Source organism: Penicillium verhagenii (genome assembly GCF_028828195.1).
Source record: "Penicillium verhagenii strain IBT 33310 chromosome Unknown utg000002l_segment0_segment0, whole genome shotgun sequence".
NCBI classification, from domain to species: domain Eukaryota; kingdom Fungi; phylum Ascomycota; class Eurotiomycetes; order Eurotiales; family Aspergillaceae; genus Penicillium; species Penicillium verhagenii.
This window is the reverse complement of record NW_026643166.1, coordinates 253,618-277,356: the sequence shown is the minus strand read 5'-3', so window position 1 is coordinate 277,356 and position 23,739 is coordinate 253,618. Positions and strand designations below refer to the sequence as shown.

At 47.9% G+C, this 23,739-nt stretch overlaps 10 protein-coding genes across 10 annotated transcripts; 7 read left to right on the top strand and 3 right to left on the bottom strand.

The window, feature by feature from the left end:
* Nucleotides 1-709: 709 nt before the first annotated feature.
* On the top strand, nt 710-2,819 carry N7466_000102 (sugar porter family MFS transporter; the record flags this gene model as incomplete). The annotated part of the gene is made up of 8 exons (XM_057159500.1): nt 710-805; nt 877-953; nt 1,028-1,252; nt 1,320-1,864; nt 1,954-1,961; nt 2,048-2,478; nt 2,548-2,621; nt 2,689-2,819. 8 exons carry the CDS (start codon nt 710-712, stop codon nt 2,817-2,819), a joined length of 1,587 nt encoding a protein of 528 aa, XP_057025748.1.
* A 1,147-nt stretch (nt 2,820-3,966) lies between these two features.
* On the top strand, nt 3,967-4,245 carry N7466_000101 (uncharacterized protein; the record flags this gene model as incomplete). Its single annotated transcript, XM_057159499.1, has 1 exon — nt 3,967-4,245. One exon carries the CDS (start codon nt 3,967-3,969, stop codon nt 4,243-4,245), a length of 279 nt encoding a protein of 92 aa, XP_057025747.1.
* Nucleotides 4,246-5,955: 1,710 nt separating this feature from the next.
* On the bottom strand, nt 5,956-8,663 carry N7466_000100 (uncharacterized protein; the record flags this gene model as incomplete). Its single annotated transcript, XM_057159498.1, has 3 exons — nt 5,956-7,596; nt 7,644-8,489; nt 8,541-8,663. The coding sequence occupies 3 exons, from the start codon at nt 8,661-8,663 to the stop codon at nt 5,956-5,958; spliced, it is 2,610 nt and encodes an 869-aa protein (XP_057025746.1).
* Nucleotides 8,664-8,981: 318 nt separating this feature from the next.
* Nucleotides 8,982-9,849, top strand: N7466_000099 (glycosyltransferase family protein; the record flags this gene model as incomplete). Its single annotated transcript, XM_057159497.1, has 2 exons — nt 8,982-9,050; nt 9,115-9,849. The coding sequence occupies 2 exons, from the start codon at nt 8,982-8,984 to the stop codon at nt 9,847-9,849; spliced, it is 804 nt and encodes a 267-aa protein (XP_057025745.1).
* Nucleotides 9,850-10,870: 1,021 nt separating this feature from the next.
* On the top strand, nt 10,871-12,073 carry N7466_000098 (SDR family NAD(P)-dependent oxidoreductase; the record flags this gene model as incomplete). Its single annotated transcript, XM_057159496.1, has 7 exons — nt 10,871-10,920; nt 10,992-11,136; nt 11,215-11,301; nt 11,368-11,430; nt 11,482-11,589; nt 11,643-11,900; nt 11,957-12,073. 7 exons carry the CDS (start codon nt 10,871-10,873, stop codon nt 12,071-12,073), a joined length of 828 nt encoding a protein of 275 aa, XP_057025744.1.
* A 157-nt stretch (nt 12,074-12,230) lies between these two features.
* On the bottom strand, nt 12,231-13,604 carry N7466_000097 (methionyl-tRNA formyltransferase; the record flags this gene model as incomplete). Its single annotated transcript, XM_057159495.1, has 4 exons — nt 12,231-12,972; nt 13,033-13,160; nt 13,215-13,285; nt 13,346-13,604. 4 exons carry the CDS (start codon nt 13,602-13,604, stop codon nt 12,231-12,233), a joined length of 1,200 nt encoding a protein of 399 aa, XP_057025743.1.
* A 202-nt stretch (nt 13,605-13,806) lies between these two features.
* On the top strand, nt 13,807-16,436 carry N7466_000096 (uncharacterized protein; the record flags this gene model as incomplete). Its single annotated transcript, XM_057159494.1, has 4 exons — nt 13,807-14,054; nt 14,114-14,207; nt 14,263-15,552; nt 15,606-16,436. 4 exons carry the CDS (start codon nt 13,807-13,809, stop codon nt 16,434-16,436), a joined length of 2,463 nt encoding a protein of 820 aa, XP_057025742.1.
* A 940-nt stretch (nt 16,437-17,376) lies between these two features.
* On the bottom strand, nt 17,377-18,322 carry rho1 (Rho family GTPase RHO1; the record flags this gene model as incomplete). The annotated part of the gene is made up of 5 exons (XM_057159493.1): nt 17,377-17,538; nt 17,601-17,735; nt 17,830-18,027; nt 18,144-18,171; nt 18,255-18,322. 5 exons carry the CDS (start codon nt 18,320-18,322, stop codon nt 17,377-17,379), a joined length of 591 nt encoding a protein of 196 aa, XP_057025741.1.
* A 1,922-nt stretch (nt 18,323-20,244) lies between these two features.
* Nucleotides 20,245-21,173, top strand: N7466_000094 (alpha/beta fold hydrolase; the record flags this gene model as incomplete). The annotated part of the gene is made up of 2 exons (XM_057159492.1): nt 20,245-20,431; nt 20,590-21,173. The coding sequence occupies 2 exons, from the start codon at nt 20,245-20,247 to the stop codon at nt 21,171-21,173; spliced, it is 771 nt and encodes a 256-aa protein (XP_057025740.1).
* A 1,142-nt stretch (nt 21,174-22,315) lies between these two features.
* N7466_000093 (mitochondrial 54S ribosomal protein uL24m) lies at nt 22,316-23,463 on the top strand (the record flags this gene model as incomplete). The annotated part of the gene is made up of 3 exons (XM_057159491.1): nt 22,316-22,636; nt 22,689-22,733; nt 22,807-23,463. 3 exons carry the CDS (start codon nt 22,316-22,318, stop codon nt 23,461-23,463), a joined length of 1,023 nt encoding a protein of 340 aa, XP_057025739.1.
* Nucleotides 23,464-23,739: the final 276 nt, after the last annotated feature.

Genomic DNA, 23,739 nt, shown 5'->3' with positions numbered 1-23,739 from the left:
ATCCATTGGGAACCAACTCATTCTGGTAAACGGGTTTAGCTGCAATCGCTCTTCCATAGTCGGACTCAGCAACATCACGATGAAAATGCATTGCACGCCCCCATACATGCCAGTGTAATCGGCCACTCTTGAACCGCCATGAATTCTCAAAAAAAAAAAATCCCCATGTTTATCATTTCGCCAAGACAGACCCTAAGCTTCCCCGCAATACCCCGACTCAGTAAAGATCGACTCTTCTCCGGATAAAGCGACTTTCTGTAGCATTTATTTCCATTGTCATGTAGTATCTGGGCCCGTCCGTGTGGCTGATCAGCCAACATGGGCGTGTTACGTTGAACTTAAAGACCGAACCCCCACATCCCCGCTCAAAGAGCTCGAACTAGAGCATGGCAATGCAGGCAAGACCCTGTTCAGCATCCAATGAAGTCGATTCTTGTTGTGTAGCGCCTGACTGCCCTCGTATTCGTGGAAGTTCTCTCCCTCGTTTGCTCTTCTTGTCTGGGTTCTTGACTGGTTCCTGATAGGTGGAGATTGAGGGCCAAGGGCTTGGATGTCAACACACTGAACCTCGATTTGAAGTTATAATCATCACTCGCTGCTGTATATGCTGCAGCTTTGTCTCTATATCCTTTTTTGCTTACTGCCTTTCTCTGTTTTGTTGGTATATGTACCATTATCAAGGAGCTACACAATACTCTTTTCCCTCAAGATGTCGGGATTCTTGCAGAAAATCGTCCACAATGAGGCGATGAAAACAGATCCCAAGGAGATTTACGGGTGGAGGGTTTACTTGCTTGCCTGTTCGGTAAGTGCTAGCTCGTTACCTCCCACCAGTAGTACGGGCATGTACTGGTGTATATACTGATGAATCCACAGGCGTGCTGCGGAGGAATGTTATTCGGTATGGACTCTGGAATTATTGGTGGTGTCCTGACAATGCCTCCCTTCATGCAGTGAGTCTTGCTTTGGGGGTTCCTTTTTTTCAATTACCGAACGCACTCCTAACACCAACTGTTACGTGGCTCAGAACATATGGCCTGAAGAACCTCGATGCCGTAGCTCAGGCCAACCTGTCTGCCAATATCGTCTCTACTCTCCAAGCAGGATGCTTTTTCGGAGCTCTCATTGCTTCCCCTGCGGCTGAGAAATGGGGTAGAAGGAGCGCCCTGATAGGATCAGCTTTGATTGGAATCATTGGTGTCATAATGCAGGCCTCGGCAAGTGGCCATTTAGAGGCCATGTATATCGGGCGGTAATTGATCAGCAGTCCCCAGAAACTATCTTGCAGAAGCCTTGGCTAACACCTATCTTATTTACAGACTCATCACCGGCTTTGGGGTTGGCGGCGCCTCGATGATCAATCCGCTTTACGTCTCCGAAAATGCACCACGCGCAATCCGCGGAGGACTGACAGGCCTCTACCAATTTTTTATCACAATGGGTATCATGCTGGCTTTCTGGATCAACTACGGCGCTCTACTTCATCTGACAGGATCGGCAATGTACCTTGTTCCACTGGCAATGCAGGGACTTCCAGCCGTGCTCTTGTTCGTGGGTATGCTGCTCTGCAATGAGTCTCCGCGGTGGCTGGCCAAGCAGGATAGATGGGAAGAGGCTCGCGCGACTTTGAGTAAGGTGCGTGCGCTGCCGGCGGATCATCCATACCTGGAGGAGGAGTTTCAGGCCATCGCAGTGCAGCTGGAGCAAGAGCGGGCTTTGGTCGGTGGTTCTGGCTTTTGGGATCTCATGAAAGAGATGTGGCTTATCCCGGGCAATCGGAAGCGAGCCATGATCTCGGTTTTCTTGATGATTTGCCAGCAGATGACTGGAACAAATGCTATCAATTATTACAGTCCGCAGATATGTAAGTCTTTTTATTCCCTTCTTCCTTCTACCCTACTCCTCCTGCCCATGCATCACCTCGACCTTGGAGCATGAACTGACAACTTACAGTCAAAAATGTGAGTTCCTTGTTCATCCGAACGAGTCCTGATCATAGTCTCCGCATGCTCTTCCCCTAAATAAACTCTGATGTATTTGTTTACAGCTAGGGGTAACCGGTAACGCAACAAACCTCTTCGCAACAGGCATCTATGGCATCGTGAAGATGGTCAGCTGCGGTGTCTTTCTCATTTTCGTCGCCGATTCCCTCGGCCGCCGACGCTCCCTACTGTGGACATCAATCGCACAAGGACTCGCCATGCTCTACATTGGACTATACATTAGAATCGCTCCCCCGGTTGCAGGCGCTCCCGTGATTCCAGCCGGATACGTTGCTCTAGTCTGCATCTTCCTTTTCGCGGCATTTTTCCAGTTCGGCTGGGGACCTGTATGCTGGATTTACGTCTCGGAGATCCCGACCGCACGGCTACGATCTTTGAATGTTGCATTTGGAGCAGCGACTCAGTGGCTGTTCAATTTTGTGGTTGCTAGGGCTGTTCCGAACATGCTGGCCACAGTTGGTGCTAATGGTTATGGGTAAATACTTCCTTCATTTGATTTGATCGGCCATTTGGTTTTTGTTGCTGAAGAATGCTGACCATATAGCACGTATATCATTTTTTCCTGCTTTTGCTTTTCAATGTTTGTCTTCGTGTGGTTTTTCATTCCAGAGACTAAAGGTGCGTTCACACACTTGAAATATTCCGCTCTCGTCTACAGACTTTGCTGACTCAGTCTTCTTTGCAGGTATGTCTCTTGAGAAGATGGACGACCTTTTTGGTGTTACCGAATTACTCCAGCACAAGGACGATCTCGAGCACAGTCCGAGCCAACAAGCAGACAAATCTACGGAGTCTCGTGTTGAACGAGTGGCATGAGACAAGGTACCAGGACATACGTGATCAGTGGGGGGGTATTCTGCTTGAGTAGCATGAGGCTGGGTTACATCATCAGAAAACATGCGGCAAACCCGTGGACTCGATGCATCAGACCTGCTTTCGACTATTAATTTATGGGTTCTGGCATGCAAATGGTGTGCTGGTGATTTGCGCACTAGCCTACGGATACATATTTATAGCATGTTCTCGATATTGGAATTAGTCCATGTATGAAAAAGTCCTACATACGTGCGTGACAGTCAAGTCAATTTTCAAAGCACCATCTATTTTGACTCACCATTTTTTTACTTGGTGTAAATATCAAGCCAGGTAGATCGGGAAGATCACTAGCCAAGCTGTGCTGTAGAAAAATTAAGAGCAATTAAAGTTAGGCTCTCAGGTACACACCGCTCAACATGCGTTGTCTCCCGTGCTTCTATTGGTCAGATTTGGCGCTAAAGTTTTTAAAGTGGGTCCGGGTACCGGGATGTACCGTCGAACCGCAGAAGACGTTTTATCTGGGACATCAATATTAGTAAATCACTAACAAATTCTCCCACGAGAAAATCTGCTCATGGCTCAAGAATACATTGTTACTTTCGCACAATCCCATTGGCTAGCTCCAAAATTAAGCGAGAAGTCTTGGGTATAAATACCCCGTCCCCCCCCCCTTTCAATTCTTCTTTTCTATTTTCCCCAACTTTCTACCTTCTCCACATTTGATCTCCCACTCCACATTTTTTTTGATCATGTCCCATCCAACCTTGATGCACCTTGATGACATGTTGTTGTCTTGTCCAACCTTCATCCAACCTTGACATGTTGTTGTCCTGTCCAACCTTCATCAACCTTGATGAACCTTCATGACATGTTGCTGTCCCATACAACCTTCATCAACCTTGATCAACCTTCATGACATGTTGTTGTCTCATTCAACCTTGATGATATGTTGTTGTCTTGTCCAACCTTCATCCAACCTTGACATGTTGTTGTCACATACAACCTTCATCAACCTTGATGAACCTTCGTGACATGTTGTTGTCTTGTCCAACCTTCATCCAACCTTGACATGTTGTTGTCCTATCCAACCTTCATCAACCTTGATCAACCTTCATGACATGTTGTTATCTCATTCAACCTTGATGATATGTTGCTGTCCTATCTAATCTTCATGAACCTTGATGCCTTGTTATTGCTTCCAACCTTCATGACATGTTGCTGTCCTATGCAACTTTTATGGCCTCATCTGTCTATCAACAATGCTGCCATCTTCCTTATCGGCATCATCATCATCATGACTTACAGCAACAACATCACTGGCAACAACAACGTCAACGGCAACAACAACGTCAACGGCAACAACATGCAACCTTTCGACAACCCACTCTCGCGACCTCATCCTTGGTTTAGTCCAAGTCTTCTCTGAACAGGCGTCACTCAGCTGGAACTTCCAGTCTGGGTGTCAGGACAAATTCAGTTAAGATGCGGATCAGGATAACCAGGATCACCCACCGACCTTCCCAATGACGAAATCGAACCGACCTTCCAACCTCATCCTTCGGTTTAGTCCAAGTCTCCTCTGAACAGGCGTCACCCATTCTGGGTGTCAGGACAAATTCAGTTGAGATGCGGATCATGATAACCAGGATACTCCGCCCCACCGAACTTCCCGAACCCGAATCCCAAATCCCGATACCGAATCCGATCAACCTTCGACCTCGTCCTCGGCTTAGTCCAAGTCCCCTCTGAACAGGCATCACCCATTCTGGGTGTCAGGACAAATTCAGTTGAGATGCGGATCATGATAGCCAGGATCATCCACCGATAAAAGAACAATGTCCGAACGAACCTCCTCCCACAACTTCGTCCCATGGTTTAGTCCAAGTCTCCTCTGAACAGGCGTCACTCATTCTGGGTGTCAGGACAAATTCAGTTGAGATGAGGATCAGGATAACCGGGATGCCACTTCAACAAAATGGACAACAATGTCCGATCAACCTCGCGATTGCATCCTTTGGTTTAGTCTAAGTCTTCTCTGAACAGGCGTCGCTCAGCTGGAACTTCCAGTCTGCGTGTCAGGACAAATTCAGTTAAGACGAGGATCAGGATAACCTGGATCATCCGCCAATACGACCATGTCGTCGTCCATATTCCCCTTGTTGTCGCTCGAACCAACTTTGGTGTCTTCACTCATCAACCAACGCACAACAATATGCCATGCCATCCAATTCTCGTGGCTCGATGGGCCAGCACAACAAAATGTTGTTGCATCCACTCTTCATGACTTTGTCTGCGATTGTCATTTGCCCAGGCTCGGGGGAGGCCACACAAACAAAAAAGAAAAAAGAAAAAAGAAAAAAAAGGAAGAAGGACGGTGTCCTGCGTGTCCTGTGAGAAGTTGTTTTGCCACTGAAAAAAAAAAAGAAAAAAAAAATCCATGTTGCCTGCCAATCTGTATATTGTGTTTGTTTCATTGCGCGTTAAGCTTCGCTGTCATTTGTTATGTTTCCAAGCTCTATGATCAATTGCAATGAAAATCTACACAATCATTTACATCTCCACTGATAAAACTTCAAGTCTCATATTTCTTGTGCTTTCCATGACGTCCGTAAGTCGCTCTCTGACCGAACTCCATTAGAATCTAGATTGACTTTGATATACTGGACACACTTGCACACACCCAACAAGAGTAGTCTCCATCGTTTACTCAGCCGTTTGCATCGACGCGCTGCTACTTGGGTATCTTCTCTATCTGCCAGATAGAATTTGAAGTGGTCTTCTGTATACTGATGACTCTCACTGACCACGTCAACCATGCATAGTACGATTGGAATGAATTGAGCCAAGAAAAAAAAAAAAGGAAAGATGGAGTCCCCCAAAAATTAGGGAGCATTTATTTAGCTCTTGTATGGCAGTATGGATAGTACACTTGTTCATCAGTCGTTCTGTATGTCATCAAATAATGGGCAATGGTAAAAAGACCTAGCCAGGTCGCCGTAAACAAAAACCAAAAAATCAAAAATCAAAACGCCCCCAAAAAATCAAAATGCTACCGCTATGTTCAGTGTAAAATAGACGAAGGATAAAGGCACGCTTGATGAGCCGGATAAAATGAAAGAAAAAATAGCAGAAACATCTACCATCGGGTAGGGGTAGCGCGAGAAGAAATGCCCCGTGCATTGAGGCTCTGCTGGGTCTGACTGCGGGTCATGCGGCGAGAATTTGGGCCGTCTTCTAGACTCAGACCCCCAAGACCGGGAGTAAGCTGATTCCGGCGAGGAGAGAAGAAGATGTCATTGCTTTGGGCAGTGCCAGGACGATGCCCATAACGAATGTTTTGGTTGGTAGTGTTTGTCCAACCCGTGGCAGAGGTGGCAACGGTTTCCCCGTCAGAGTCCTGCTCGTAATCTGAGGGCTCGTTTTCCTTGAGGGATTGCATGGTGAAGCTGTGGGGATTGTGGCTGTGTACTGGGTTTGCGGAGCGTAGGCCCTGTGACGAGAGCGATGAATATGGAAGTGCACTGGAGAAGCTGGCCGATCCAGCAGTAGTGCCAAATGAAAGAGGAGGGGGTGATCTGAAAGGATTGTGCGCAGAGTATAGAGTAGGGGAATGTGCCGTTGTAGAGCTAGTTGGGGAGTAAACAGGGGCCTCGAGTTGAGGTCTTTCGTACTGCGGTGACCCGAACGGAGAAGCAGGGCTTGGTTGTGTCTCTTCTGCAGACTTAGCAGGAGTTGCCTGGGTGCGATAGAATGCTAGCAATCCCATGACTTCTTGCACGGCCATAAAAATCAAGAGAAGCTTGCCATATCGATCAAACAACTCACGGTCACGGAACGTTTTGGGCATATGTGCCCCGAGGTGAACAGCCACAATGAGTTCAGTGACATTAACAAGGAGTTCTAACCCACTCCACTCGGCAATGGGTCTCTTGACGGCTTCAAGAAAACCAAGCCCTGCTATAAGGCTTGCGCTTCCCAATGCAATAGTTTCAATGTAGTTTCCGTGTATCAGGAATATGCGGTTCTGAGAAAGGGACCACGCGACAATAGAAGATAAAAGGAAGAGAAATCTGAGTACTTGCCACATTGCCTGGCCCTGTATGCGGTAGGGAGGGGATGTGCGATGACGTGGCTGGTGTTCTTCATTCCTTCGAGAGGTGTTGTTCGGGTCGATAGTGAAAGCTCGATCAAATAGAGTCTCTAAGCCAGTGGATTCATGATCGGTGGTTGGGAAGAACGTTGGGTCTTTGAACACCGGCGTGGTTGTGGCAGACTTGTGTTGCCATGACGTTGGCGAGTTGGTCGGGCTACGGTGAAATGGGTTTCTTTGTACAACCTGATCAACAGGTTTGTTTGAGGGCCGTGTGCGTAGCTCCCACGAGGGGGGTTTTGACACGGTCGGGATGCTGCCATAAAATGGGGTTGGGCCATCAAAAACCGATGGTTTGTCCCGCTGGTAAAGGCTGACCTCTGGCCGGATATCATGAGATCGAGAAGGAGTCCAGTCCATGTCGTCGGATCCATCTGGAGGGGGAGTAGGAAATGCAGAGGATTTTGTCACTGCAGACTGGGGGGAAGTCAACCGGGAAATCGGAAAAGGTTCACGAATCCCATTATTGGTTGCTCTCGGTGTCAATTCTGGGTTCGGGGATCGACGCTGAGCCGGAGGAGGGGATGAAGAAGGGCTACACAGTGGTGCATTTTCCCAGGAATTGTCCGACCAATCCACCACGGTCCGACGGTCGTACTTGACAACATGACGAGAAGCAATAACACACTATTTTTCATTAGTTTTGTCAAACGAGAAAGAATTATGGAACTCACGACAATGGTAATGCCGGCCATAACAATATGCCCGACAAATGATCCCTTAGAGTCTATTCCACTTGCAGATGGATCTTTGAACAGGGACCAGAATACGCACCGCAGCACTAAAGATAGTAGCTGCAACTGGTAGTACTCTCCGAGGCCATAGAATCTGCCAAGCCTTCCATATATCTTCATGCGTATCTTCGGGTTCCACCATATAGAAAGGCACCCTGCAATAAGCGCAAGGCCTGCGGTAGGGGCCAAATTGTAAGACCATTCCTGTGGTATGCCCCGCAGTTCAATCATTTTGCGTACACAAGGTACCACAGACATGAAAGAGACCGGGGCATCGATAGAAATATCAATATTTTCCTCCGCCGGGTAAACAGTCAAGGCACTAAGGGCGTCCCAGGCAAGTTGGCCAAGAATGCTGATCCAGTAAGCCAGGGCACCAAGATAAACAACAAGGCTCTGCCAGCTATGCCGTCGCAATCGTTGCTCGTTCTTGAAGGCACGGGTTTGGTCCATCATACGTCGTAGGTTGTCTGCTTTCGCCTCGTATCCGGCCTCTCGAATCCGCTGCTTCACGCGAGGTTCACAGGTTTCGCAGACTTGAGGATAAAGATTCTCGAGTTCTCGGCGATAACTTTCGTAGTTCGAGTCAAATTGAGGATCCAATTTATCGTCATTTTCCGGAACGAATCCAGCTAGGGAGCTGGTAAACAGATGCTGGTTTCGAAGACATTGGGAGCAAAATACACCGGACTCGTGGACATTCGACCTAAGTCCCTGGCTCGATGCGCCGTCACCTTGGACCTTGGAATTGGTGATTTCAGTAGGAGGATCGGTTATTTCGCCATTCTAAAATCTTGAGTTAGTGTTTGTCAGATCGGTTGGCATCAAGGGGCGCACCTTGTCGAGGAAGTTGTCGGCATCACAGGAATCGCAGTGAAATTTGTCGATCGAGTCTCGAATGGATTTGGAGGAGCGCGTCCCGCAATAAAAGCAGTTCAGGCGCTTTGAAAACATCGCCATGGTGGCATATCAAATGAAACGGTGTGTAGGGGTAGTTGTTGTGGTAGAGGTATGTTTATTGTTGACGGGTGCGTCTGTGAATGCAGGTTTGGGCGGGAAAATAAGACGGAGATACCAACGGGAGGCACGTGTTGTGGACGCGACCTAAAGAAAAGCAAGTCGATCTTTGTTTTAAGATTCTCCACGATTTCAACTCCACAGACGAATGATCTCTAAGTTTTCTTAATTATTCATTTCGACCACTTTCGACTCAATCATGAAAGCTTTTCTCCAACTGCAGAATCTTTAAAATTATCCAGCACAGCCAAAAGTGACATCATGGCCTTTCTCCAATTCATTCTGTGGATTATCCTCCCCGCAGCAGCCATTGCGATCCTTGCAGCACTTGTAAGTCTTTACATGTTGATCATCAATTCTAGGATTCAATAGAGCTAATATTGAAACCTTGCAGATCATCCTCTTTGCGCTCACTTATTCCCACAATGCTCCGATTCCCAAAGTCCGTCGTCGGGGTACACCTGTCCACATCCTCATTGTCCTTGGCAGTGGTGGTCATACCACTGAAATGTTATTCATGCTAGAGAAATACCTCGACCTAGCTACTTACACCTATCGCACTTATGTTGTGAGCTCGGGGGACAAGTTCAGCGCCGCAAAAGCCACACAATTTGAGGCTCAACATACTGCGCGTCAACTGGACCAGAACAAGAATCTGACCGATACAGGCTCATTTGATGTAGTCACGATTCCACGAGCGCGACGGGTACATCAATCATACTTGACAGCTCCCTTCACTACACTCCACTCCTTCTGGGCCTGCTTCCTCGTTCTGTGTGGACAATACCCCGATCAACGGAAGTTGCCCTCGCAATATACCTCAGCATATCCAGATATCATACTAACCAATGGTCCCGCTGTCTCTGTATGCATGGTCCTCGCTGCAAAGACTCTCCGCTTATTTATCTTCATCTCCCGCCTGCTCTCCGGCCAGGGCAAGGAGAAGGGTATCTCAAGGCTTCGGACTTTATTTGTGGAATCATGGGCGCGAGTTACCACTCTGAGCACCTCGGGGGTCTTGCTGCTTCCACTGGCTGATGCGTTTCTTGTCCAATGGCCTGACCTAGGAGGGCGCCGGGCCTGGTGGGGGATGAAGCCGACTCAATACGCCGGCTGGACTGTGCTGTGAGTCTTGTTCTTATTCGATAACCTCCTTATATGTCAGACATATTCTTAAATGCCGAGGGTACTCAAAATTTCCGATGTCTGATACCGGATGTCTTATGGTGAGCCGCGTTCGAGTCGGTGTCACGCATGCCAGTTTTCCCAATTCCACGTGAATATATCGTAGAAGAAACTCCCTTGTGGACGGGCTGGCTTCTTTCTAAGGTTGCCAGCGCCCCAAAATTAGCTTCAAATCACCATGATTGATGTCACTGGCCACACCACATAATATTTTGAAACAATTGCCTCTTACCTATATCGCAAGTATTGTTCGATGGTCAACTTAATTGTGCTTCAATTTCGAATCTTGGAGCTCAACAGCTACATACTACGGGGCCCGAACCTCACTTTGAAATGGTCAATTGGCGGCTCCCTCCACATGCCGATGTGGGGACTTTCGTATCGGCGTCTACCGCGGCCGTTATCGCTTTGCATACCAGACCTTCGGACGGTCCGACTATAGGGGAAAATCAAACATTTGAACATTACAATCTTGCAGGAAACTGGCTCTACTTCTCTTAACTTGGTACAAGTCTTGCTTGGCACCAGACGGGGTCGATTTACAGACGTATACATACATACATATTGAGGCTGTATCGATCAAGGACTGTTTGTATGCATATATTTAGATGGTTCGTCGGTCATTTCAACAAATACATTATGAAGGTAGTGTGCACATGCGTAGATGGGAAATCTAGACAAAGTTGCATCAGTGATCTAAGAGGTCTCTGGTCCACAAGTTTATCCTCAACCTTGGAATACAAGACAGCACTTACACATGCGAGCATCCGGAGTGGAGGAGCATCGGAATAGTCCCGTCATACCCGGCACCGCCCCGCATCCTATCGGACCGCCCTATTGCGGGGATAAGGAATACCGACATCTAAAGTTTTGAAAGATTCATTTCACATCTTCTCATTCTCCTTGCAAGTTTACCTAGGCTCAGGAAGAACCAATTTCGACATCGACTCCAATATCCATTCACAATGCCATACTCCCTTCCCGGCCGGAATGTCCTGGTCATCGGTGGATCCCGGTGTGTACATCATGAACCAATGTTTTCTTACAGGGCATGGAATATATAGCTAATGCGAATTCATTGGAAAGAGGAATCGGTGCTATTATTGCTAAGAAGTTTGCGGCCGAAGGAAGCAATGTCGCGATCAATTACATGTCGAGCAAGGAAACCGCCGAGAAAGTTGCCGGGGATCTTGCTGGGAAGTACAATGTGAAGACGGTCGTGATTCAGGGGGTAGGGTCTTTGTGTTTCTTAAAGTTGCTATGTATGGTGTCATCTTGTACTGACATGGTATTCGTGACCACCATCTAGGACGCTGGAAAGCAATCCGAAGCTACAAACACCGTTAAATCAGCCATTGAACAACTTGGAGGTCTGGATGTCGTGATTTCGAACGCTGTGAGTGAAGCCAACACGCCGCGGCTCGCTTCTCGTCCCTAGAGATTGCTGATGGATATTCTCAAGGGCTGGACAAAGATGACCAATTTCGGGGATCTGGACGCTATGGATGATGATGATTGGGATAAGGTCAGTGACTCTCTCCGTTACTAGATATGCAATTTCAGCTAAACAAGACAGTGCTGGAATATCAATGTCAAGAGCAGCTTCTATTTGTTCAAGGCTGCCAAGCCGACTTTTGATGCCAATCCCGAGGGTGGTGCATTTATTATCACTGCTTCGACTGCGGTAAGCTATGCAGATCATATCATCATTGAAGGTGTAACTAACACCTTATGCAGGGTATCGTTCCTAGTGGCAGCAGCGTGCCATATGCCGTGACTAAGGCAGCCGTTATTCATCTAATGAAGTGCCTTGCGCAGACCCAGGGTCCCAAGGTCCGCGTCAATGCTGTGTGCCCTGGTCTCATGCTCACCGAATGGGTATGTATCCTGGTATTCGAAGACAGCCGGATCACATTTCTGACAATATCGCAGGGTCAGCAATTCACCCAGGAGAAAATCAAAGCCATGACAGACAAAATGACACTGAATAAGCTGGTAAGTAATCTGGATCATTGGTTTGCGACTCGATTTTTTAACTGTGTTTCCCCTAGCCCGAGGTAGAGGATGCAGCGGAAATGTACTTGTCAATTGCGAAAAACTCTTCCATGACTGGAGCAGCAGTTCAAATCGGTATGAACCCTGATATTCTAAAGCTAGGATGCGGCTGACCATTCAGATTGTGGATTCGCGATTCGGTAGAGACAGATGTCGATAATTGGTGGAGATGGAAGAGTGTTCAGCTTGGGTTGGACCTGGAAACCATTATAGAGGGTATATTGTTGATAGATCAAATATAAGAAACAGTATTGTACATATTCATTCTGTTCAGGAAAGAGGATTGCGGAAAGGAGTAAAGTCCATGCCTCCCGATTGGAATGACTGATCACCAAACATGCGCGCCTTAATCGCAGCACGAAGCCCATCAGCTGACGGCTCTCCCTCTACTTTCATCTTGTTGATGCGTAGGAGCTTCCCATCTTTGGCAAAGACATACAGGGCTCTTCCCTTCTTCGGTTCGACGGGATGGGCAGCATTTGCAAATGGCAGCCCTGGAACGACCGAGAAAGAATCGCTTCCCTTGGGCGGTTCGACTTCTTCAATCTCAGTCAAGATCACACGCTTGTGGGTGAAAGTTACAGGTCCATCTGTGGAGCTGACAGGAATAAGTGCTTTGCTCCACAAAGACTCAAGAACTGTGTTGCGTCGGTTGATATCAAGAAGTGACCAATTCGTCCAATCAATGTGTCGGTCCTCTGGCTTGATTTTACCAGCATGGATGAGATCATCGGTGCCCTCAGAGGCACGCCATCCGGCGTTTTCAACTGGCGGCACGAACAGGCCGTTTTCAATGCCATTCACCAGTATTTCAGCTCCCTGGGGTGCAACTAGACCCACCAACTCGGGGACAGTGCAAGAACCGGAGCTGGGGATTTCAAACCCAGGCGATGGAGTCTGAGAGAGAATTGTGCCATGATCGAAGTTCTTGTGATGTAACGTTTGCAAAGTTACTCCGGTGGTGCTTCGACCAGCTAAAAGAGTATGGTGCAACGGCGCTGGGCCACGGAAGCTAAAATCATATTAGCTCTTCTGTTACGCAAATTTCCGACCGGCTCATTTGGCTGCATACTCTGGAAGTAAAGAAGGGTGCACGTTCAACCCTCCATAGCTGGCAGCATTCAGGATACGTGGAGGCACAAAAAGCCCGAAGGAAACGGCAATGATCAGGTTGACGGGTCCATTAGATGTGACCGGGGGCTAACATGCGAGTGAGTAAAACAATCACTTTGAACTCCCCAAGAAAAAACTTACAGTCCATCCTGTAAAGGTATCAATTTCATGAATTGGTAGCGAGAGAGCCGATGCTACCTCCTTGATAGGGACTGGTGAAAGCTCCAAGTTAGCTCACGGGAGCTTCAATTCATGATGTATGCTAAACTAACCTTCGCGAATCTTCTTAAGGCCTCTACCAACCCGTTTTCCGGGCCGACAAACAACATCTATCGAGGCAATTCGACTTGGTTGCTTCAGATGGTAGGCATGGAGAGCTTTCAAGGAAGCGATACTAAATTCGTCGGAGCCACAGAAGAGGATCCGGAGAGGCTCATATGACCGAGTGGCGAGAAATCGACAATTCGGGCGTTGAGAAGCATAGATGTTTCTGCAAGAAGCAAAAGCACTTGGTCCCCGCACGATCCACATCTTGGGTATTTAGAAATCTGGGGATCATGAAGTTTAACATCGCCGAAGCTCCGACTCCTCCGAGGCTCGTAACTTATCGATAAGCGCCACGTGATGTCAACATCATCGGTCCCACGTTCTTGAAGCTCCAACGACGACCCTCGTTGTCTCCCAATTACTGAGCCGGAATCGCCAAGTGTGACTTGCAAGTGCTAGCGATGCCATGCCGGAAAGCGACGCTGGCTCGGTAATCCCCGCGCAACTCTCCTTTCTCGCCATCTATAATCCAACCCTCGGACCCACCGACGAGACGATCGAAGACCAAATCGTGTTCTACACCTCAAGATCGGACTACCTACATCGGACAGAGGGATCGCCTACCGAAGAGGAGGGCATCAAGCCTCCAGAAGATGGCAAAAATGAGAGGTTGCGCCAGATAGGTCTGGCGCAGGGAATGGTGAACTTCGCCAGGTGGGATGCCTTTCGCTCAAAGCGCATAGATGAATATAAGACTCATATCTATTTTACAGCGATTTTTCGTCTGGCAAGACCCTTGACTATATCGAAACAGAAAAGGCACGAGTGGTGCTCCTCGAATTAGAGAAAGACTGGTGGGTGGTTGCTGTAAGTATGCCAGCAGCATTGATAGCTCAAACATGTCAGCTAAAACCAAAGCTAGTCTATCGACCTCACGCGATTACCCACTGAGCCGACCCAATCTTCCTCGAACGATGCATCTGCTAGTACCAGGTTTCATTATTCGGCAAGGGAGATGGGGCACCCGCAGCTCCTCATCCAGCAACTGCGCCGAGCCCATTCGATATTCCTCCTTCTGCATGACTTCAGTATGAGCGATCTTTACAAAAGTGCCGGACGCTCTTCATTCTGTCTGTTCCTCGAAAGGTTTTGGGAGAAATTCGCATGGAATTGGGAGCTCCTATTGACCGGAAATCCAATCGTTGATATCTATAATGGGATTAAACTCTCTGCGGGCGGCGAGTTAGGAATCGGCGTCGGAGAGGAAGAATGGGGCAGTGGAGAGAGGGAAGTCCTTGAGGATTTTGTTGGAAGAACAGATGGGTTGATAGATCTGGTTGTCTCGAGATTCGGCGACTCGTCGGGCCATTCCGGGGACTCCCCATCTCAGCTCGGTGGTGAAAAGCCATGGCTAGGACAGGACACCGATCCCCGACCAACTGACGGTGTAATATTTTCGGGTGTCGATACCATATCGCGCCGGTCCGTTTCTCATGTTTCGCATTGGATGGAGTGGATCTATCGGTATGGGGATGCGACATATGGCATTGGGCGAGACCCAAATTCCCTGCGCCGACGAAAACCCCGGAGACATGGTGGAAGAAACCGCTCTAGTGGTAGAAACCCTGCTGGCCGTCAAGATCCGTCAACTCCTGAACGGGCTCATACACCTGGTATACCACGTCCGCTTGTGATGGCTGCACCACCTTCTATTCCGGAAGCTCAGGGTGAGATCATGCCCGAGCGAGATGAGTCTCTCCAACCGGGAAGTGATCCAAAAAGCGACAAATCAGCATTTGGAACTGAAGCGGTCATGAAGTATTTGACTCTTGGATATGGGTCCTCATGGAGTCTTTCTACCAAGTCTGCATCGACACCTGCAGGATCTCCTGCTCCCGAGGTGCCGAGGTCATCCACAAGCATCGCAGGGCGACCAGATCCATCCATCAAACCGATGCAAACTCCACCGCCCAATGGGTCCAACAGACCTCGTCATGAATCCAAGAATGATGACCCTGGCTGTTTTGTTCTAGGCCCTCGTGACGATTTGGACACCCTGGACGACCTGGAAGAAGGCAGCCCGGTGTCAGTATCCGAATCAGATGTAAACAAACCCAAGACTCGAATTGTGCATCGAACTCTTCATGTTAGACTAGGAGATGGTTTAGGGGGCGAGGGTGATCCACGAAAGCTTGAGGCTGTGATTTATGTGGTAAGTGTTCAAGCTATCCGATAGAAAACCCGACTAGCTAACAAGCAATACAGCACCAGCCATTCATGTTCACCTTTTTATTCGATGCGAATACAACACCTCTCTCATCTCCATCTCTATATACCAGCATTCACCATCAGCTAGGCCCTCTCCAGAAATCACTACTCTCATCCACTTCCCCATCAACAGCTGCCTCGCGCATATGGGCATCCGAAAGCAATGCCGATCCTAAAAAACGCTTTTCCTCCCGAACCCAGCCAGTCCATGACCTGGTCTACGATCCATCCAACCTGACCATCCGATCCACCATTCCCAACATCCCAAGTCTAAACACAACCTCCCCCTCCCATTCACCCAAAATACCCCATTCTCCTCGCACCCCCTCACCTTCCACCCAGCCGCCAACTGCTCCAACGTGGTCACGCATAGAGAGTCTCGCCATCCATCACCGCCTTTTATCCACATACATCGACACCCGCTCCCGGCCCCAGGAACTTGAGCGTACGTGCAAAACTAGCCGAGGCTGGTGGATCCTCTGGGTCCGCATCCCACCCACGGCCCCATCGCCTCCACCTCAAGCCCTCTCCTCCGCATCATCATCTGTGGCTTTATCGTCCATGGCTGAGGTGGATACTGAGGATACTCGTTCCTCGTATTATCTTCCTGAGCCACAAGAAGCTTTCCTGGTCCGCAAAGCGAGTGACTATGTTTCCCCTGCAAATCAGGATCGGATGAGCAGCGGTGCGCGCTTCTTCCGTGACTTGGGTGGGTCGTCTTCTTACGCTCCTCGTGGTGCTGATACTACTACTCCGTCAAAGCTGGTAGAGGGGCTGGGGCTAGATGCTCGTCGGTACGTTGAGGGGTTATTACGGTTTAACAGGTAATTTTTGGTTTAGTTGCATTTTTGCTATTATGTCTACTTGCCTTTATGGAAACCATCTATTTGAAAGCTAGTACAGAGTACAGAACTACCTTGTCTTCTGGCCATCTAGCATACGACCCTGGGAGCTTTTATGTTGAAGCTTCCTGAGTTCAGGTATTGTTGTAATTTAATGCCTATACTATTTTCCAGAGCACACGCTATGCAGTACTATTGAAACATTGAAAGCTCGGGAAAACATGCTATATGTGAGAAATTACGTGCTATGGCATATTGCGAATTTCTCACCAAATTTACGCAAGAGATACGATTGAAAATAAACTGGAGCACAAGTCATCACAAGACCAGATGTTCCATGCATTAGCTTTAACAGAAATCAATATAGTAAGATAAGAAACAAACAAGAGTCAAGCTCTTCGCTGGAAGGGGAGATATCCGAAGGGAGAAACGGGAATCATCTATCATCACACAGGGCGACAACCATGAGCCCATGAGTCGTCGTGGCGATGTCCAAATTCACAACCGGCGCTACTGTCCAAAGGCTTTCTCCCATCCACACACTTTTTTTTTGGGTTGGTTTTCTTAATGTTTTATACTGCCCACGAAATCGGGCAAATTTGTCATTGTGATCCACAGAGTCGAAATGGGGAAAAAAGGAGACGGGGGGAAGAAAAAGAGAAAAGCCCACAGGGTTATGATGAAGACAACGCCTCCCTAGACAAATTCTGCAAAATAAAAAGCAAAAAAGAGAAACACAAGGTCGACCAACTGCAGGGGGGAAGAAGAGGGTTTCTGTAGCCCAGACACCCGGGGTCAGATATTATCCACGAATCTCTTAAAAGAAACAAGGCCCAGCAGCACCTCCCCCCTTTTCAAGAACCAAACCGGCCCGGGTCCTGACGGATGTGTGGTGGGGACGGATTACCTCAACGACAGTAAGTAGTTTACAGGATCAAGCAGCTCTTCTTGTCCTTCTTGCGGCCCTTGGTGATCTTAAGCAAGGCCGCGCGGGTGGCGGCCTCGAAGACCTCCTTAACACCATCGCTTGTGCGAGCAGAGCACTCAAGGTACTTGTAGGCACCGATCTTCTTGCGAACCTCCTCACCCTGTATTACATGGAATCAGTGGGCCATTCAAGATCTGCAACGGAATGGCGATATGAACTTACCTGGTCAGCGCTGACGGGGCTCTGGGAGGTCTTGTTGAGCTCCTCAATGGTCTTGGGGTCGTGACGCAAATCCTTCTTGCAACCAACCAGGATGATAGGGAGACCCTGGCAGAAGTGAAGGACCTCGGAAATCCACTACAAACGACGTCAGTATAGGTTCGGATTTGCCTCGGTGGATTTCATGATCCACCGGGGGGAGGTTTGGGGCTTATCGAGCCGAGGCACGCACCTTCTCCTGGACGTTGTCAAGGGAATCGGGAGAGTCAACGGCGAAACAGATCAAGATGACGTGGGAGTCGGGGTATGACAAAGGACGGAGACGGTCGTAATCTTCCTGGCCAGCAGTATCCCAAAGAGCAAGCTCGACGTGCTTGCCATCCACCTCAACATCGGCAACGTAGTTCTCGAAGACGGTAGGAACGTAGACCTGCAATGAGAAAAGAAAAATATGTATCAGATAGGGTTCGGCGGAGAGACATTGGGCTTAATCGGTAGATCCGAGATAGGACATGTGATCAGGATCGGGATCAGATAGGAGCTCACCTCAGGGAAGGTGCCCTTCGAGAAGACGCTGTAAGACGGATGGTTAATTTCAGGCATTCAAATCAAGGTAGGATCATGGATAAGGACCGATTCCGATATCAGGGGACTTACATGAGCAGACAGGTCTTACCGCAGGCACCATCGCCTACGATAACGAGCTTGCGACGGATCTCAGCCATCTTCAGGGAGACAAAGTCAGCGAACACGGATCCCAGATCAAAGTAACGATACGCAGTTGGATTCTTGCGATGAGGTGTATGTTGAATATGGAGCACGCGGGGGGTGGGGTGGGAGAGGGGGTAGAAGGGGAGTGAGGGATGAGAAAGGGACCAGGTGAGGTCGTCTCGGGGGGGTTGTCTTTGAGAAAAGAGAAAGGGTGAATCGTACTGTTAAATCTCAACAACAAGAAAACTAGCGTTTGAGGGTGGTTAATCTGAACAGCAAGTAACCCACGTCGCAGCAAAAGGACGGAGGGATGGAGAAAATAGAATTTGGGATGGAGAAGAAGAATATTTGATGACTTGGAGGTGGAGGAAGAGATAGAGGCCAGACTTGCCCGGGCGGTGGCCGTATTCCCAGGGTATTGGTATTTGTTGTGGTACAGCCCGTTCAGGTATTGTGTCTACTCTAAACGGATAACTGATGCTCCGGCTTCTTTTCTCTCTCTCCTTTTTCCTCTCATGGATTATGCCCCCCTAAAATCCCAAAAGTACGCCTTCTTGTGGTCAATTCTTTTAATTCTTTTGCTAATTGCTTTTAATTCACAGAGTATTTGTATATATTTGACTATGTAACTTTTGAAAGTATGACATCCAGGTGATCTCTCTGTACCTGATCTACAGACTTGAGTCTTGACCTATTCAAATGTTACATTAATGTATGGGTTTCTGCTGGGTCCAATGTTCTCCTATCCCGTTGCCTAGTATTTGCATGTGTGGCTAGGCTTCTTTGATTAGGGGGGGATGGTAATACAATTACACCACCAGCCCTAGCAGGTTATGAGTGGCTGAGCAAAGTTACAATCCGCGTCACATTGAAAAAAAAAAGATCCACATTATGATTCCCGGGACACAGCCACCGTGGCTTGTAGACCAGGTATGGTATGTGATATCATAGGAAAGGAAAGGAGAAGGTGAGTTTCAGAATGAATGTCAAAGAGAGACCTCGGGAGAAAGTAATGACCTTTTCTTTTTGCCAAGGGACTGTTTCTCAATATGTAATGAATTTCACTTAATAGAAAGTATCAAATCCTATTTCCTAAACCCGTTAGCATTTACTAACTTACCGAGTAGACTCAACAAATTAGAGCTGGTAAATTTAACCAACTGTACTCCATAAAAACACTTAAAAAAACCTCTGTAATTAATATCTAGGTCCATCCAAAAAAAAATTATTTGATAAAAATCCCAGGACGTGATCAGTTCAATAGTTTCCTGCATCATTTCTTAGTAGAAATGTCAAGTATCCAAGGATCGGTTCTAATATGATTACGAAGCACTCCAAGTAAGATCCAGGGGCCTTCAATTTGTCCACGTTTGGAACCACATCTCCCCTTTACCAAAGCCAATCACAATTGACTTTCGTATAGGTTTCCGAGTCAATTCAATCCACTTGCCAAACATGAACTTTGACCGTCAAATGGTTCCAAACGAGGGGAAAGATCCAAAAGAAAAAATTGACAGGAATTTTCAGAATTTCTAATAGTCTTGCGTGGCCTTTTTTTTCTCTCGATCAAATAAGAAAAAAAGAACAAGAAGAAAAAGAAAAAGAAAAAAAAGCAACCGGACTAAAAATAGCGTTAGACCGCAATAGCGGCTGAGAGATACTCAAAATTCTGGTGGCCTTAGGATTTTCTCACGGGAAGTTGGGGCACTTAAGACAAGGCTAGCACAGGTACGGAGCACCTAGAAGCGACATGGTCTAGCGTTGTTTTTGACGCTCCACGTAAAACTGTAGCTTGTTATCGCTCCACACAAATCTCAATTGATACCAGAAAATCACAGTCAATTATTTGGAGCTTGCCCCGGTTTTTCCTACCAAAGTTACTGGAATCCCACTTTCGTCCTCGCTAGTGAAAAGCCACCGAGCCCGATCGACAAGTATGGCTAGCGGCTCCCTACTTGAGGACCCATCGCTCCAGGCACGGCTTCATCAATCCATTCCTCTCCTCGACGGTCGTACCCTGGGCTTCGCTGAATTTGGCTCAACCAGTGAGAATGCCACTCCACTTTTCGCTTTCATGGCCTTCCCGGATCTCGATTTGAGTCTGCATCATTTCATCATGCCGCGTGCGAGGTGAACGTGCGTGTCATCGGCATCGATCGCCCGGGACTCGGCCTATCCTCCCCACAGCCGAATCGTAAGCTTCTGGACTGGCCCGCCGACACCCGTCAACTGGCCAAACACCTAAATCTGGCCCACTACTATATCCTCGGCGTCTCTGCAGGCGGCCCCTATGCTCTTGCCTGTGCTCGTGAATTGCCAGACACAGAATTGCTGGGGGTGGGAGTTGTGTCGGGCATGGGTCCTTGGCGGTTGGGCACCACAGGTGCGACATTGGATCTGCGACTTCTGCTCAATTGCCTTGCGTATGCACCCTGGCTAGCTCGCATTATGCTGAATGCCGTATTTGGCGAGATGGTCAAGGGCTCGGATCCAGTCAAGATGAGGGAGGTCGTGGTTGGTGCCACGAAGCGCATGAAGCCTGCTGATCGGGAGTTCTGTGAGACACCTGAAAGCTTACATCTCCTGCAGGCATCCCTCAAAGAGAGCTTTCGACATGGTGTAGATGCCACAGTGGACGAAGGCCGAGTCTTGACGTCGGACTGGGGATTCGAGCTGGACCAAATCCACTTGAGGAATATTCGCTTGTGGTATGGTACGGAGGACTATAACACCCCTGTAACGTTGGGGCGCTACATGGCTGAACAGATACCTCACGCCATCTTGAAAGAATACATGGGGGACTCGCACTTTACTATACATAGTCACGCCACTGAAATTCTCAGGGACTTGGTGGCGTCTGAGTGAGTGGATCATTATGCCTAGGCATCTGGTGTATTGATAAGACCTGTATGATATTAAGAGGCGTGCACATTGATTACGTATACCTATCAATCACTTGGCCTAAAAATCAATAATACCCTGGAGGTACACGTCATGTGTCCAGTTGAATACATTTATACATGTGTTGGGTTGAGGGGCCTGTTGTTCAATATTGAGAGCCATGATCCATGGATACTATGACTTCAAATGTTCAGTCTAGATGTCAACTGGTCGCATCAATTTACATGTAAGTATCAAAGTTTGAAATCTTACATATATTCTAATACATTTTGAGTTTCCAAGGTTCATTGTAGGTTTTATGTATGGATCAGACCAGGTGCGTACTACCTATACCTCAAATGCTACTAGGCACATAGACTTGGAGTCTCTCCAGTTAATCTTCCAATTGTCCGAGTTCTAATGGTCTTCAAGTTCAAATGTTGGTTGCAATCTTCAATCTTGGAAGTTGAGAAGGTTCAGCATTGAGTTTTTTTGATCGCTCTTAAGCACGATCTGATCAATCGATTAATTGCGAACTGAACTCGGGGGCTCCTGAGGCTAACATTGAATTAGTACTATATACTCAAGTGCTCAGATGTAAACAGCTCATATCATTCTTCAACTCTTGTCGTGTTCAAACATAGATAACGTTGAATATCAAAGAACAGCTGCGTCTTTCAGACTACAAAATATCGTCCATACATGTGGTATCTGCTCGGGTAGAGTCAATAGGTTCCAAGTACATATCTCCAAGGCTTTCGAGTTGTTACCGGCGCCTGTGGAGCGTTCGGATATGATAGTTATTAGTAACTACTAGAACATATTTCCAAAAATTGATTCCACCTTTTCACAATCAGAGAGAATCAGCAAGGCAATGAAATTTTTAAAAGGTCAAAGTATACCAATACTATCCATTTTAAATAGCCAGAAACGTTTGTACGAAGGAATTTGCAGCTATGATTTATCGTGTTCATTGAATTGTTTTTGGAAAGGTGTAAATCGCTTACATAATGAAGCTCCCTTCACATCACGTGTCGTGAATTTGGCCGCAATTTTCCGTCCGCGCATTGCTACTTATTGACAAGCAGCACACGGTCGGCCATTGCTGAACCCCTTTACCCGTCAAGATGCAGAAAGTTGTTCAGAGGGCTACATCAGCCCGGAAGCAGGCACAGAAGAAGATTTTCCGGGCCAAGCAAGCCCTCCAGGTCGCGGACCGCCAGAATGTTCTCCGGGTACGAAAAGATTACAACAAAGCTTTGGTCTCGGGCTTGAAGGAAGCGCGGGCTACCCGCTGGGAGGATTGGGAAAAGGGACCCCTGGCTCCCATGCGACATGTCGGCAACCAAGCAACTACATACGGTTCGGTCGAAGTCTCCTTGATGCACCCCCCGGCCATCCCCAAGCACCTCCGCCGAAAGCAGATCCTGTTCGCCGTAGGAGATCGAGTCTGTGTCATTCGGGGGGCGGGACAAGGGCAAGATCAATGATATCACCCAGGTCAATGAAGATAGTGAAACTGTCATCATCAATAACATCAACCAGGTGCGTTCTAGAACCCGTTGAGAGCCTGTCAATCGGCAGTGAGGAGTATCACTAACGAATCGTTATCATCCAGGCCGAGATCAATGTTCCTGAATTCGCCAAGATCTCCATGGGAATCCAGTCCGATACCGTTACTCAGAGCTTGCCCGTGTCCATGAATGATGTCCGACACGTTATTGCCCTCGAGATGGGGAACGAGACAAAAGATCACATAATCCAGCATGTTTATGCCGGTCCTCCTTTCCTGGAACGATCTGCCGAAAGCAAACTCCCTCGCTTTACTCGATACGTCTCCGGATTGGACATTGAAATCCCATGGCCCTCGGAGTCTGCACCCTCAATCGAGGTGTCCGAGTGCGACACAAGAGGAAGTGAAGTGACTGATGTGTCCTGGGTTCCCTCTATGGATGAGCCACCTTTCCCATCCACTGTCATTGATGAGCTGCGCAACAAATACTCCAGATTCCGCACACGGCACGACCCCGAATATGTCGAGAAGAAGGTGTTGGAGGAATACCGCCAGGAATACATGAAGAGCCAGACTTTATTGACCCCTAGGGGCGAGAAGAAGCAGGCGACGGCAAATGCCAGTGTTGCAGCCAAGCTGGCGAAACTGGATGCTGATGGCAATGTGATCATGGACCAGGAGACCAACGACTTCATCAGCCGCTTCATGGGGGCGAATGCGAAAAAGCCCACCAAGTCTGCCAAGGTTCAACCTTCTGCTTGAGCGCAGTGAACGCTACCGGGTAGCTAAGGCTGGACTTGTCCTTCATTTGCAAAGATAGCGATTTGTATAAACCTAAATGTATTCTAGCATGGAAATTTGCACCCATATCAATTTTATTTTTCGAGTTCATTCACAACATTTTGAGAATCTGATTGTTCAAGTGAAGTGATCGCAGTGTTATTTATATTAATTATCCCCAAAGGGCTTCATTTATGCAGACACTGCTTATAGTATAATGAGAAAAGCCTGTATCGATGATGTAGCTTGTAGGGTTTT